The sequence below is a fragment of the Podarcis gaigeae genome (assembly GCF_964106915.1).
Source record: "Podarcis gaigeae genome assembly, chromosome: 3".
Taxonomy (NCBI): domain Eukaryota; kingdom Metazoa; phylum Chordata; class Lepidosauria; order Squamata; family Lacertidae; genus Podarcis; species Podarcis gaigeae.
Genome location: NC_139680.1, coordinates 56706168 through 56722417, shown reverse-complemented (window position 1 = coordinate 56722417; position 16250 = coordinate 56706168). Strand labels below are relative to the sequence as shown.

Sequence of the window (16250 nt, the reverse complement as noted above, 5' to 3'; positions counted from 1 at the left end):
AACATTACGTTGTTTGACTAGATGGCAGGCTTATCATACATAGAGTTCCCGAGATGTTGAAATATAAAGGTACCAGTTCACAAACAATATTCTCAAATTCAGATACAATAACCTTCAAGAGGTTCATCTCTACACGTTGATTTTTATTAGCTTCTTTTTCAAACAGTATTAAGGTTGCTGTTATGTTTCCAATGGTACATAAACTCACAATCACAACTGCTTTTCATATATAACACATTTCAACATGGTATAAATACAACTACTACTCAACTAAAGGAAGACATTTGTTGATTATCTTAACCAACAGTAGTTAGAATCCAGACTCAAGTATCAAAACGAATACACGCCAACAAAGACGAGGATTAAAATGCTAAAGCCATAAAGGAACATAAAGGGTTATTGTATTTTGGCATACTTTGAACACAACGATGTAAAACTGTGCTAAATAATTGGATGTTGCTTTAGTAATGCAGAATGCACAATTTCAGCAAGCGCTTGTTCAAGTTAATTTTTCAGTAAGAAATTCAATTAGATTTGAAATGTGCTCTAGAAGCCATTTCATGCCAAGTCTTAAAAGCATCTGCAATCTTGACATTAAGGCTGTGGAGGTAGACTAAGAACAAGATAATTTTTGTTGGAAGAGACTACTTCGCTAATGTTGTGGCCATGTAAGGTGGACAAGCAGTATGCTATATAAGCAACTCTGATGCCTCTACTGATGAGCACTTGGATGAAGGCTTTAGGTAGTCAAAATGGGACATCTGTGAATAATGTATATCCCTCTAAAATTTGATAAAAAGATCTGGATAATCTACCCTTAAGAATGGGTTTAGTGTTTTATGTTTGATTTTAAAGAAAACAGAACCAGGCGACATTCATGAATTCACATACTAACAAACTCTTTGTTGTAAGATGTTCTGGGTACTTAACTATTGTATAAATACTAATAAATAATCATTCCAAAGTCTGTCTGCATAGTGGTAGTTTCCCACAGTAGGCAATGCCTCCCAACATGCTTAAGATTTCCCAAATATCCAAAGCTATAGTTACAAGTTTAGTTTCAGCATAAGCCTCTTATACTTCATACATCGGATACCTTTCACTAGTAAAAAAGTAAAAAGAAACCATTGCTCTATGTAAACTTGCACTGCAATTCACCTTCTACCTATTCTTAATTACATGCATTTAACTGGTTACAATTGTTTACAGTGGTACACATTCAAACAATCTTATCCTAGACCAACATACTAATGGTGTGATGTCTCACATTGTAAGTACAGATGGAAGACATACTCTGGTCACAATGGCTTGTTAAGAGCTCTTGCTGTGCATACAGTCATGTACATGTGTGCGATGAGTGATTTAGCACCAAGACATCATAGCTATCACTAGCATTGCAATGCCAAAAATGTCACTAATGTGTTGTATAGGCACAAACCTCTTGCATTGTTTAGACAAAGAACAGTCAAACCCAGAGGCATATATTAAACTTTAATTATATCTTTTTTTACAAGATCAGTATTTTCTTTCAGAGTATAGGTATTTTTACTTTCCGATTGGTAGATATGGATGTTCTCGAAAGTGCTCAGTTTTTTCAGGTATTTGCCTGAGACATGTATTGTACAACATTCTTTAACGATGAGTTCAACCATTGTATAGCAGCAGATTCAAGTGCCATTTTTCACACACCTGGCATATTAACAATTACATCCAACCCTATAATCAGTGGTCACAGTTCACAGAGATGTGTGATCTGGAACAAGTGTTTTTTCAGATAGTAGCACTTTCAGCCTTCAGCCGTTCCAAGAGTTGCTCAGCCTGTTAAAGAGATGTTTATGTTGCATGTTAATATTTCCCAGAGATTACTTGCTGCCCCCTTGAAACTGGGGAGATAAGTAACAGAAACCACTGAGCAATAGTACCATTCCCTCATTGCCAGCCTAGACGCAAAAGCATCGGTGGTGACAACTTTCAGGAAGGCCATTTTAGAAGGGGGGGGGGCATGAAGCATGCAAAGGGTCCATGCAAGACCATTTTCCTGTGGTGTCTTCTGTTATAATGAAGAAAATATGAAAGATGGCTTCTAACACTTTAAATGAAGTTAGTTAAAAACTAGACATCATTAACAGTTATTAAGAAGTTGACAGGACTATTTCAAACTGACTTAATTCAATATCAGACAGTAAACAGTAAGGCTGAGAGTTGCAAAAAGAGGAGAAACAGTGCAACTTTTTCAAAAGGAGTAGTTGGGGGTCAGGCACAGTGCCTTGGAAATGGAATAATGGCAGCACCTCAATGCCTTTTGACTGCAAAATGGTAACATCTTAATTCACTGGCACAAGAAGTAGAAAAGGGAGCCTCAAAGTTTTACACTGGTGGTGTCCGGTTCTTTCTTTGCAGCGGAAGGGAAATGGGGATCACCAAACTAACTGAAATACTTACTGTTATAAACCAATAGGAATTGATTCTGTAAACCATTCGGGACAAGAATCCCAACTGACTAGCTGGAGCCAGGACATGAAGATGTAAATGGGCTATTGAGCAGAACGGAGGCCAGTGAAAACCCATCCTTGAGAAACGGAGGAGAAAAAGAATCAGTTATCAACTACTTAGTGTTTTTTTGAGTGAAGTATGTGAAAGCTCTTAAGGACTTAAAACAGTAAGCAGGTCTGTGCATTGCACTAATGCAAAATTCTAAGACCTCCAGCTATTATTTCATACAACATAACCAAATTGCATGCACTTTCCTTATGTATTATGCAACTCTATTATAATGAACATTACCATATACTTCCCTTTCTAGAAACATACCTTATATCATTCAAGTCATTAAATTTATTCCGCTGAAGGACAGTCTCTCCAACTGCCATCATTCTTTCCACTGTCAGATCGGGGAGAAAAGAATAAAATCAGATTCAAAGCTCATTAGATTTCTGATGCATTATAGTCTTACCAGCTTAGTCCTAAACTGAAACTAATGCAAACTCTGTTGATTTCAATAGAATTTATTCCAAAGTAAGCCTGGCTAACTTAATAATGGGCCTCTCTTTTTAACTATAAAGAAGCATACATATTATTATGTACAAATTTTAACATTTATTCTTAGTGATAATGTAACTTACAAAAACATAGGCCAAAGCAACCTGAACCACAAGGGATCTGTAAAGGGCAGATAACCACATGGTGAAAATACCCACAACAGGTTATGCAAGTTGAAGCAGCTCCTCTTTCCCTTCTCAACCTTCACCTTTTCTTGCTTTTCTACCCAGGTCTAACCTGACTGACAATGAAGACTGTTCACAAATTTGCCCAATGCAGGTTTAAGGACGGTAATTTTCTGTGTTTTGTATACCACTTGGTTCACTACTGGTGCTATGCAACACACAGCAAGTGTGATGGACAGCCAGTCTTCAGGCATCCTTTCTGACTAGTTCTAATATACTATGCCTAGGATTTGCTTATACCAAGAAAACTGTAAGAACATATTGATGGGGGGAAAACAGAAGACTTCGGCTCCACATAGCCGTATGCTGCTGGCAGGTAAGGAAGAGTAACGGCTCCCAGATTAAGTTCAATCCAAGCGGAGCTGCAAATATGCTGGATCCCCAGTGCCAAACCATGCAAGTTGAGTAAGCATTCAGACAGAACTTAGCATCCAAAAAAGATCTCAGCTTCCATTAAAAACCACACATGGTCATTTTATACCCTGCAAGACTTAAATGTGGGTGGTCTGTGTCCTGTGAAATCTCCACAGCAATGGGTGTGGGTGGGTGGTACAGGGTATCAGTCAGGAGTCATCAGGGAGTGGGACATCAAATATATAGAGTTGAAATGGCACGTGGGTGGGTCAAGGCTACCCAGAGAATCTATGACAGAAACTCTGGTTCAGACCCATATCTGACAGGATCCAGTCCAATGCTTTGTCGGTGGCCACCCTAGAAGTAGTTTCATGGAAGAGACACTTTGAAAATGGGATGGAAGATGGCAGACATGTCTCCTTGTCAATCCCCCAAAGTGATTGCTAGCAAGTTGCCACAGCTACCGCCTTCTACCTCTTGGTAAGCAACAGGGTGGGGCGGGTATATGTGTGTGCTGGGAAACCCAGCCAGATGGGCAGGGTATAAATAATATATTATTATTATTATTACTTGCAGTACAGATGGGCTCCAAGGGCTCCAGTTGTTGAGATCCCTTCTAACTGCTAATTATATAGACCCTTGTTCTGCAGCTAATTGCATTCAACAATAACGCACTGTTGTTGTTATGTTTTATTCATTTACTTTCAGTTCCAGTATTCTGAGTGCTCGGTCCAGACTTACCTAATGGTATATGCTCACTCTTTAGAGTCTTGCAATTTCCTATATGGTTTTTTGGCACCACTAAATAATGATGTGGCGCTCCAGGCCTGATATCTCTGAAGCACACCAAGTCTTCATGCTAAAAAATAAAGAGAAGAAAAGCTTGATAATAGCAGGTCGTGTAAGAAACAGTTTTGCAGGTACCCAATCTGAAATAGCCATGCATGTCAGTAAGTAAAGCTAGCAAGCTAGTACCAACCAACAATATTAATTGTGCAAGTGGCTTCAGCCTTTCAGATGATCAGTCTGAACTATGAGATAACAGTAGAATTCAGATGTATCATCCCCTTAAGCATACAAAGAACATTTGTCCCAGTCCCCAATTTCCGACACCTATGTAATGTTAATGAGTTCTCATACAGACTGATGGATATAACTTAAGTAACACTGCAGCCCTCATTTGTTAGACCACTTTGTAGGCCAATATTTGTAAACCATGCAGCAACACCTAACAACATTTTGAAGGCTATCTTTTTAGTCCCATCAGAGCCATGTTCCAGCAGTATCAGCCAATCCCACTCATTTATTTTTCTTTCCATAAAATGCCACTATCCATTAACCCTGGTTAAGTAGGCAGGGAGAAAAGTTGGGGGGGGGGGACCTGACTAGCATATAGCTGCAACAGGAGATGTATGTATGAGGGAAACACCATTAGGATGATGTGTGAAAAGCAAAGGGTGAAAGGATGAGATAATGGGAGAGAAGCAGAAGTGTGTTAGCACTTAAAGGACTGAGATCAATGAATCATGTTTTCACCCCCAAATTTCTATCTAGCACATTGGGGGTTAGAACGCTCTTTTTGCTTAAGAAGCACATATATTCTATTGATGTCATTATATAAACAATAATTATGTTATTTTAAGGTTACTGATCCTGGTATTTATGATGAGAAGTGGTGTGAGAACATTAAGAATAAATCCACTACTGAATGTGGGCTGGGGCTGAAAACCAGTGGCCATGCTTCTTTTCACTATCCCAGTTTATTTATTTGTGTATTAATAAGCTTTTGTAGAAAAGGCTTCCTGGGCAGTTTCCCAAGAGAAATCATGCAGCCATAAAACCTAGCACAATATAAAACGAGGAACAGCCTAAAACCCATAGAACAAACAGCACCAGAAATGGTGCAACCTTAAAAGCTTCAAATTCATAACTTATTTTATTTTATATCAAAGAGTAAGCACACAAGACCTGGTGATGGACACCGGCTTTAAAGGTTTCTCACCTAAGTCTATCAAAGTCTATTAGCCATAAAACCTCAATGGAACCTCCAGCTCCAGTGGCAGTTGCCAAGGAAGAGGAGGGTAAGGAGCGAGTGGGGGCTCCTCGCTTCCATGCCCTGCAAGGGAAAAGAGGGGGTTGGTTGCCCACCGTGGGAAACGGGCTGAGCGGGGCTAGAATTTGAAGGGAGGGCGGGGGCGAGCAAGCGGCCTTGCAGCTGTTGCCGGACTACAACTCCCATCGTCCCTGGCTACTGGCCACGCTGGCAGGGGCTGATGGGAGTTGGAGTCCATTCGCCCATCCCTAGTACTGAATGCGCCTCCAGCCCGAGCCTGAGCTCTACTTCGTGGCTTGGCTGCAGCCTTTGGACGTGAGGATGGGAAGCACCCGCCCGACGCCCTTCTGCTCGCTGCGCCTCACCTCGCAAGGCAGCAGCTCCGTGCCCGCCTCCTCTCCGTGCGTGATCCGGCAGAAAACGCACTTGCCGTCGTAGGCAGCGCCGCTGCCGCCGCCGCCTCCAGCGCCCTCTCCGCCAGCCGCGCCAGCCTCTCCGCCGCCGGGACTGGGCTCCGCCGCCGGAGACGAGCCCGAGCTGCCTCCTTCCTCGCCGGCCATCGGGATCCTTCTCTCAGGCGGCCTTTGGCCGGGGAAACGGGGCGGAGCGGTCCTCGGGAGACGGGCCGGCCCAGCGGCACAGGCGTTCCGGGGACTCCGCCCTTTGCCGACCCCGGGTGCGCGTAGGCGGAGCGCAGGCTGCGGCGCGGCGGGCGGTCCGCTCGCCTTGGCCCCGCCCCGGGCTCCGGGACGCCGCCGCGACGCAAAGATGATCACCGGGGCGGGCTTGGAAGGCGAGGGCAAGGGGTTTGCGCTTGATCAAGGAGTGCGCAAGAAACCAGGTGCAGCAGTGGAAGGAGTGGTGCCGCATGATCAGAGCAACTAGAGAGGGGGATGATTTGGGCATCAGCAGATTGGCTAGACGGGAAGCAACGGGAGACCAGAGAACGGAATGTTTCAGTAGTCTAAGCAAGAGGTAGTCAGGTGTAGTGGACCAGAGTTTTTGCCTAGTGCACAGAGAGGAAGGGCCATAATCCTGCAGTACTGTAAAGGGGAAAGTAACATGTCTAGGGACTGGATGCGAGAGGGGCGAAACCCTGTGCCTGCCCAACAGAATGAGCAGGTAACATTGCCATGGATTAGGCAAATGAGCAAAAAGGGAACGAACAAAAGGCAAGCTCTCTTTGTTTACTGTTGCATTTCTATCCCGTTCTCTTTCTTCTTCACCAAAATTAAATCATCTCGCTTTATTGGCCAAGGGAGCCAGCGTACAGCTTCCGGATCATGTGGCCAGCATGACTAAGCCGCTTCTGGCAAACCAGAGCAGCGCACGGAAACGCTGTTTACCTTCCCGCAGGAGGAGTACCTATTTATCTACTTGCACTTTGATGTGCTTTCGAACATCCCGTGGCGGGGATTTAACCGCCGACCTTCTGATCGGCAAGCCCTAGGCTCTGTGGTTTAACCCACAGTGCCACCCGTGTCCCTTAGTTCGCCTGCCTACATGGAAATAAATCCCATTAAACTCAGTTGAATTCGTTTCTGAATAAATGGGTCGTAGGACTGCACTGCACAATGTGCAAGGGCTGCTTACCTTGCAAGATGTTGAATACAAATCCTATGTGTGGATTCCTTCATTTCCAATGGCTTTTGATTCATTAAGCATCTTCACTAGTGAGTAGGGCAGACACACAGGAGACAGGGTGAAAATAATCATATATGCAGATGGGTTGGATGTGATATGGAGCACTGCCACTTGGACACACAGCATCCAAGCTACAATGTTTTTCCGAAGAGAGTTTCAAAGTGGTTCAGAGTTCAGCGTGAGGAATGTGTAATCCCTTTGTCATTTGTACCAGCTACTCTCTTGCCTACTATTACACATCGCCAAATCCCAGAACTAGTGCCTTCTTGTTCCAGATGTAGCAAATGCCCACTGTGTCACTAGCAGTTTGATAAAGGCAATTTCTGGGGAAATCCAACATTTAGAAGTTTGAGTGGAAACGTCAATAATTATCCCTCTGAAGTATCAAATATGGCAAGCTAGCCTTTAGTGCTCCCAGCTCTGTCACCTTTGACTATTAAGTCTGGGGTGGGGAGAGAAATTTCACGTCAAACATATGAATGCATAAATTCCTTTATTGAAAATGTTGTGATAGCACTGCATTACATATATTAAATATCCATAGTTTTCTGAAGGGTCACAGAATCTTGAGAGGACAACACTGTTTCGAATATAGAACACAAACTTTAGATATGTTCTGACAAGTACAATATAATGAAATGAACTGTGTATAACAGTAGTGAGATACGTCCATTATTTTTTTTAAAAAAAAAACCTTTCGCTTACAACCTGCAAGTGTCTCATCCTTGTTAAAGCTGTCTTTCAAGGTTCCCTGGAATGTCTCCAAATATTATGCTAATATGTAATGGTGAAAATCTGTCAGAGTAGAACCGATGGTAAGAAGAGTGAAAAGTGTAGGCTGCAGGTGTTAACAAAATGCCCTAAAGCGGTTTTGTACACGAAGGCTATTGCTCCTGTGTAGAGAATTATATGCCTACCACATGTGATGTTTTCTATCTGCAACAAGCCCAAACTGTTAGTGTGCAGCACTATGCACTCCAAAGCAGACATGTGTGTGTCTGCCCCATGTCACTTGTGTACAGAGTTTCCTACACAGAAGCAATATATATGTGAAGGAAATTACTCTTTGTAATCTGGATCTGGTTGACCAGGTCATATAGCACAAGATGGATGGTCCCAGTTATTTCCAAGTCATTTGGAAGCAATGCCATCATGAGGAGGGGAAGACCTGGTTAATATGTAAGGATGCAGCCTAGGTTGACACAGGTGGCCTTGTGAAGGCATCCCAAAGGGCTTTTTGCATGAGCATAGGAAGTACAGTTTGTTTTTTTAAAGAATACCCTTCTCTCATGTTGACTTTATTTGCTTTTTTTAAAAGGCTTATCAAGGGCTCCCAAAAGTTAGGAGAATGTCAGCATTTCAGGAAGGAATAGCACTGTCTTTTCATATCTTCCTCTTCCTAACAAAATATTTTTTAGAAGTGGCAAATAACCAAAAATGGTTTCTAGTTTCAATTAACTGGCAGCACTTAGTCTTTCTTACTGAATTTGGACCCAGTGCTCTCAAGTACTGCTTCATTACGCCATTAAAAAAAAATAAGCAGAAAGAAAAGTGACTGCTTAAAAAGCAGAATGCAACCACAGGGTTCAACTCTTATTCAAGAAAGAGAACATTTTACAAGAAAAAAGAAGAAGGGCAAAGCTAGTCTGGCATGACACAGTTTTCTCTAACAAAGAATTTCAAATAATTTATAGGGCACAGTTTAAGAATCTGTTTTTTGCCCCATAACAATGCCACTGTTTCAAAAGGCATTTCTTTATTGTTAAGCCTCTTAAAAAGAGGATCTGTCTCCAGCACGCAACCAGACAGCTGTGTTTGATAATGGAAACTGAGAATGCACCGCTTTCCAACAATCCAAAGTAATGTGTTCTGCCCAAAAACAAGATTCCTAAAATAATAAGAACAAAGCAACAACGAAGTCTTTTACAAAAATTAAAAAAACCAGCAAAGTATAAAAAAATACCTAAGGAATGAAATGATTCATCACCACCGCTTAAGACATTTACTTCAGTCAATAAATCTTCCTAACAAATTTTGAAATTAAAATATTAAAAGAAAAGACATGCCTACTACATTTCATAAAAATGTACTATACAAACAATAAATACATTCCTTTAAAAATGCTCCCTTTAAGTGCTGTATACTGATTTGAAAGACTAACCCCCTTTCTCATGGAAACCATCACTATACGCAGTAGAATTTGCTAACCCAACTTTTACTTCTTTTTGGTTTTCATGTAAGCAGAATAAAAATACACATGGAATGTACTATACAGGTCTATGTTTTTCCACCAGTATTCTTTCACAGTTACAAAAAATAATGAGACTGCTTTAAACAAACTTGTATATCGCAAATGCCTTCCATAAACATCTTGCATCCATGCTGTAAGATCACCGGCAGGGCAGAAATACGACATAAATGAGGTCATTTTTTAAAATGCAATCAAGTCTTTCCACTTTTTGACCTAAAATCTTCTTGTGCAGCCAGGCTGTGACCAGATTTCACGGGCAGGAGAAGCATGTTCTATTGTGAGGCAGTCTACATTCCAATATTCAACATCCACTGAGTGCTCAGTAAACTTTTTAAGGCAGCATGTACATCACTCAAATGTCCATACTTCCACATCTTGTATGACAAAGTCTTCTTTTTTGGATAAGATATCATTATTGAATGTGCTGCAACAATTGCTCCGACCATGATATAAATCAGCATCTAGCCATAAACCAAATCTGCCACTGCAAGGAGAAGAAAACTAGCTGAAAACTTTGATTTATTCCGTTTTGATTTATTAAAAATGGTGACACAATTGCCCAATTTAACTTTCTGTTTCTTTCAGCTAGAGGGTTAAACATTTGCTTAGCCTTCTTCCCATGAAGTCAACAAGACTTAAAAACCTTTGGTTGAATCCTGTCTGTTGGTTTTTGCCCCAAAGTAGACAGGAGAGGATTGTTGCTGTTTAAAAAAGGAACATGTCAACATGGCCTTTTTCCAGATACAGTCATATCTCAGGTTGCGAACGTGATCCATGCAGGAAGCACGTTCACAACCCACAGTGTTCACAACCCGCAGCGCCACGTCTGTGACAATTCGGTGCTTCTCCGCATGCGTAAAGTGAGATTTAGTGCTTCTGCACATGCGCCAAAACCCGGAAGTAACCCGTTCCGGTACTACCAGGTTCGGTGCGGTCCGTAACCCCAAAAACACACAACCAGCAGCGTTCGCAACCTGAAGCATGACTATATATGGAACCTGGATATAGGTTTCTGCACATGTTGTGTGCATGGTTCTCCTGACCTCAATGGACTGGGGCAAAAACTCATGTGGTTCCTTTATTTACTGTCCTGGATTATTTAACTGAAATAAGCAATTAAAGGCTGCAATTCAGTGACAGAGCACCTACTTTGAATGCAGAAAGTTCTGGGTTCAACCCCCGGCACCTCTTGGTGAAGCTGGGAGAGACCCACCTGAAACCCTGGAGAGCTGCTGCCAATCTGTGCAGACAATACTGAACCAGACAATACTGAACCAGAACAATACTGAACCAGAACAAAGTGTCTTAACTATGCATAAGGCAGCCTCCTATATTCTTATGCCCACAAGTCAGTGCAGCTATGTGCGGAAGAGCCATGCACGCATTCAGAGCTTTTGTTCACATCAAGTTCTGATGGTTGAAGAGATTAAGCCCAAAGGAAGAGGTTGCCCATAGAGGGTTTTCAACAATATGATTAATAAAGAAACTTATTCAACTTACTCTCCACCACCAAGTTCTAAGGAAGTTACATCTCCGTTGATAAAGTAGGTGTTTTCTCCACTCCACTTAAAGACCTAAGCGAGAAGAGTATAATATCATAGTTATTCAACACAGTTGGTTGCAGCTGTGGCAGAATGACAGTAAGCAATGGTTAGGGGGGAGAAGTGCAAGAGAGTTACATGGTTTGTGTCAAAAATTCACCATCTTTGCCTTTGATGGAATAAGGGCCTGCTCCTGCTCAGAATAAGAGAACAAGGGAAGCGTTCATAGTGAGTTCTGGCACCTCTTCTTCTAGAAAAACAACACTGCTCAAGACTTTTTAGCTAGAAACATTTTCATTCCTTGAGAAGCATTCAACTTTCCCTTACAATGGCCCCCCTGAGAGGTGCCAGAACTAAGTTCCGGTGAGCTCTGGCTGGAAAAAAAGCCCTGATCTTAAGTAAAAAAAAAAAAGTTGTCCCAAGCTTGTTTTAACAAGAAGCATTAAACATTCCCTATGGTGATTCTGATATAGTCTTCTTTTTTCTTGAGTTGTTTTTGATCCTCTCTATTTGTGTGTCAATTCATGCTCCTAGGTGTGAATCTTATTAAAAGCAGAAAATTTTGCAATGTTACAATGTGGCTGCTTTCGCCTTCCTCATTTTTCTGTTTTCCTATTGCAAAAATTAAGTCAGCTATTCACAGTATTGACAAGTTACTGTAGCTCCTACAGTCTTGTATGTCCTCTTTTACATTCCCTGCAACTCACAGAAGATTTGTACAATTTCCACCTGAACAGCCATGTTTAAAAAATGTGGCCTCTGTCAGAAAATGCAACCTTTCCTCTTTATTTTATGCGGGTCTTCCTTCAAGAAGCCCAGACTTACACAGGATCCGCTCACATCCAGACACCAACAAAGCTGAAGCTTGTTCAGCTGTGCCAATACAACAGCATCAGTATATTTAAGCCCTTTCATTGGTGTGCTTAATAATGTATTCAGAAATGCACCTTCGAGCTTTTGTAGAAGTCTCAGCATCATTTCACATAAACAAGCATATGGTGTAAGTAAAGTGTTAGGACTTTCCTCAGCGCACCTTACCTTGAAAAGAGGATCAAATGTGTATAGGAAAGTTTCTCCAGTGCCATAATAGTGATCACTGAAGTGGAAAGGATGCGTTGCATAAGCCCCAAAAACCTGCCAAAACAAAATTACGATTACATTGGAAGATACTTCCACGTTTAAAGGCATAAACATTCAAAAACATTTCAAACAAGGTTACTGTTGTTTTTACTTACTTAACCAATCTATGAAAAGCAAACATAGATGAAAATTTTCATATCCCTTAAGCGTTGGTCATTTATTCTGTACTTTATGATTTTAAAAAATGTATAATATGTTTCAATGATTTCATTGCATGCACAATGGTTTGTAATGAGTTGCTGGTTTATAAATATTCGTAAATAAATATGACTGCAGTTCAGAAATGGATAAGGAGACATAGATGCCTTCATTCTGCTGAATTATCAGGAGCTGAAAGCTCAAACATCTGCAGCATGCACACATAGAAATAGCCCCAATAAAAGGCACAGAGAGGTTCTATCAGTCCTCTCACATCTATCTTAGTGTAAGTTTTCAATACACAGATCGGCTTTTAATACCATCCTTCCAGACATTCTTATCAAAAAGCTGATGGAACTAGACCTTTCTTCTACCATCTGTGACTGGATTAAAGACTTTCTGAGGGATCGGACACAAACAGTGAGGATTGGGCCTGATACATCTCCCTCCCTGAAGCTCAGCACTGGCACCCCACAGGGATGTGTGCTGAGTCCCTACCTGTACTCGCTCTATACATATGACTGTATCTCATCTGATCCAGCTACTGCAGTTATTAAGTTTGCAGATGATACTACCATAATGGTCTAATTGCAGGTGGAGATGAATCCGCGTACAGAGGGGAGGTTCAAAAAGTATCTACATGGTGTCTAGAGAATAACTTGCACCTAAATATTAGCAAGACAAAGGAGATGGTGTTGGACTTTCAGAGGAAGAGAGGGGAACTAGCCCCGTTGTATATCAGGGGGGTTGTGTGGAGAGAGACTCTTCCTTTAAATTCCTGGGAGTTTACCTTAGTGAAGACCTCACTTGGAAAAACAATATAAATCAGGTGGTTAGGAAGGCCCAACAGAGACTCAATTTCCTTAGGGTTTTGCGAAAGAACAATGTTAAACAACAATTGATGACCTCCTTCTACTGGTTCACAATAGAAAGTGTCCTCTCATATTGTATCACAGGGTGGTACGTTGGCTTGACAGCCACGGACAGAAAGTCTTTACAGAGGGGGGTGAACACAGCCCATGATATCATGGGCAGTCCCCTGAGCCCACTAGGTGACATCACAAGGGATCCATGCCTTAGGAGAGCGAGAAAAATTCTCAGGGACGATTCACACCCTGGCCAGCACCTCTTTCATCGTCTACACTCAGGCAGGAGATATAGAAGTATAATCAGTCGTAAGTAAAGGTAAAGGGACCCCTGACCATTAGGTCCAGTCGTGACCGACTCTGGGGTTGCGGCGCTCATTTCATTTTATTGGCCGAGGGAGCCAGCGTACAGCTTCTGGGTCATGTGGCCAGCATGACTAAGCCGCTTCTGGCGAAGCAGAGCAGTGCACAGAAACACAGTTTACCTTCCTGCAGGAGCGATGCCTATTTATCTACTTGCACTTTGACATGCTTTCGAACTAATAGGTTGGCAGGAGCAGGGACCGAGCAACGGGAGTTCACCCCATCGCAGGGATTCGAACCGCCGACCTTCTGATCAGCAAGTCCTAGGCTCTGTGGTTTAACCCACAGTGCCACCCATGTCCAGTAATCAGTCGTACCAACAGGCTAAAAAACAGTTTCTATCTGTGGGCTGTAAGGCTGCTGAACGGAAAATAATATAGTGCAACTGACTTTCAGGGTTGGTCTGTTGTGCAATAAGCACACAAAGTGCAATGAGATTGAGTGTATGGGGGGGGGGGGAGGCTTGGTTAATTTCATTGTACACAGGTTGTACATTGACAATAAAGTTGTTGTTGTTGTTATTATTTCTCTTCCTTTGCAAAAGTTACAAGTATTCTAAGTTGCTCCTCCATCTAAACCCCTAGCAAAATCCAATGCAGCATGAGCAGATGTCCACTAGGGCAACAGGGTTTCCATTCCAGCCCCTGCATGCCCCAAAATTGCTCTTGAGAGCTGGAGAACCTTCCAGAGCAGTTTCTGGGGTGCAGGCTGGAGGATAAGAAACCAGAAGTCCCATTGAAAAGTGGGGCACAAGCAGGCAGACATAATTAGATCTCAACCATTTTAAGACAGAACAATGGCATCCATAAGCTTGTGCTTTTTTTATGCCAATGTAATCTAGAAACGAACACGAAGCAAAAGTACTTTTCACACTATGAAGCACTCAAGTAACTTGAAGCCACAAGACAGAGATCAATTGTGCTTTTTGTTAATACAAGACTTATTTTAAGCTACGCTCCTACTGAAATACTTGGAAACAAGAGGGAAAACAAAACACAATTAAACAGGATTTGTTGTGGTGCCTAACCTGATTGTCCATGTCTTTGATGACAAGCAGGACAGGGCTATCAAGAGATGCCGATTTACGATACAGTGTTTTCAAGCTGGTTCCATGTTCTTGTGTGCTGTAGACTAGCCTCCAGGGATATCCCTGAACCCTTGCTGGCAGGCACTGGGCGAGCTAGAAGATAAAAGACAGCACTGTAGTTAGTGTAAAATGCAACTGATGTGGCACTAGAAATTTCATTCCGTCCTGTATGAGAACTGAACAGTTCAACCTATAATCAGAGCTGTACCTCTGTACAATGAGGTGCATGAACAAGCTCCACAGGACGGGGCTCCCTGGTTGCCATTTATAAAGCATCAAAAATTAATATGCATTGCACACAATTAAGAAGAGTTTGGATTTTAAGAAGAGTTTGGATTTGATATCCCACTTTATCACGATCAGAAGGAGTCTCAAAGCGGCTAACATTCTCCTTTCCCTTCCTCCCCCACAACAAACTGTGAGGTGAGTGGGGCTGAGAGACCTCAAAGAAGTGCGACTAGCCCAAGGTCACCCAGCAGCTGCATGTGGAGGAGCGGAGACACGAACCTGGTTCACCAGATCACGAGACTACCGCTCTTAACCACTACATCACACAAAACATGTTCTGATTTTATATAAACACACACACATATATACATATATACTTACACACACACACACACACACACACACACATTCTCCCCTTTATAAACTTTACCTGTTCTATATGCATATTTTCTAAGAGCACACTCTGGTTTTTTAAGACAGGCAAAGCATCTTCATCTTCTTCACTGCATCGATCATCTTCTTCACAATAGCTGCAAATGCTCTTTCGCCGTTTTGCCTCTTCTACAGTAATAATCTAAAAAGGGTTTAAAAAAGAAATACTTTTAAAAAAAAAGTCTGACAATAGTTTTATTCCATAATGCTAGATCAGTGGTACTCAAATGTTTTTATAAGAGAGAAAGTGACCCAGCACAGGGAAGCAAAATCATCTATTCATACCTTTGGGGGGTGTGCCATGTGCATCTTGAAATTTACTTATTTGATTGATGCAGTACACAATGTGTGAAAAGAAATGCTCTATAAAAGAGCAAACTAATGCCCAGGTAACAATGGCATAGCTCTATCTCATTCAGAACAGGTTTACCTAGTCACGGGCGAAAATTAGGCAAACTAAATTGTGAGGGAAACATGGTAAAGGGCTGCTTTTAGCATCAGCTATTCCTCCCCCCCCTTCTTTGGAGCAACTGAGTTTGTAAACAGTACCACAAACTAAATATCTCTTACTAAAATCTGCAAGAATTAAAATACTTAACTTTGGCTGGGATTGTGCTCTTACATTTTAAAATGGGAGGATAAAAGGGGAGGCCTAAAATAAGAATGTGTGGCTGGCATTCCACTAACAGCACTAGGGAATGTGATTTCTCAAATCTGGGAACCTGCAGAGGGGGAGGAGAGGGGGAGAATATTCTGCTGCGCAAGGAGAAATCCTTGTGCTGATGGAACAAATGATTTATCCTATGCCCCCAATCCAGGCACCCTGAAGGGCTCACAAACCAAGGAACTCTGTGATCTGTTTGCTGTGATCTGTACAAGGGGACTCCTTTCTTCCAGATTATCTAGCCAACAATGGTCAAATATTGTCA

At 42.0% G+C, this 16250-nt stretch overlaps 2 protein-coding genes across 4 annotated transcripts in view; both read right to left on the bottom strand.

Annotated features, from left to right (window-relative positions):
* Window positions 1–122: 122 nt before the first annotated feature.
* HINT3 (histidine triad nucleotide binding protein 3) lies at window positions 123–6860 on the bottom strand. The gene is made up of 5 exons (XM_083731535.1): window positions 5997–6860; window positions 4320–4437; window positions 2812–2881; window positions 2443–2569; window positions 123–1818 (listed from the first exon to the last, which is right to left on the bottom strand). The coding sequence occupies exons 1-5, from the start codon at window positions 6189–6191 to the stop codon at window positions 1771–1773; spliced, it is 558 nt and encodes a 185-aa protein (XP_083587661.1). The 5' UTR covers window positions 6192–6860; the 3' UTR covers window positions 123–1770.
* An 891-nt stretch (window positions 6861–7751) lies between these two features.
* The window catches only part of NCOA7 (nuclear receptor coactivator 7), a 70347-nt gene continuing 61848 nt past the window's right edge, over window positions 7752–16250 (bottom strand). For all 3 annotated transcript variants that reach the window (XM_083731111.1, XM_083731112.1, XM_083731113.1), the window contains 5 exons: window positions 15320–15463; window positions 14602–14754; window positions 12106–12201; window positions 11027–11100; window positions 7752–10010 (listed from right to left, as the gene is read on the bottom strand). In XM_083731111.1, coding sequence (XP_083587237.1) covers window positions 9875–10010; window positions 11027–11100; window positions 12106–12201; window positions 14602–14754; window positions 15320–15463 — 603 coding nt within the window. In that variant the 3' untranslated portion in view covers window positions 7752–9874. The remainder of the gene's footprint in view (window positions 10011–11026; window positions 11101–12105; window positions 12202–14601; window positions 14755–15319; window positions 15464–16250) is intronic.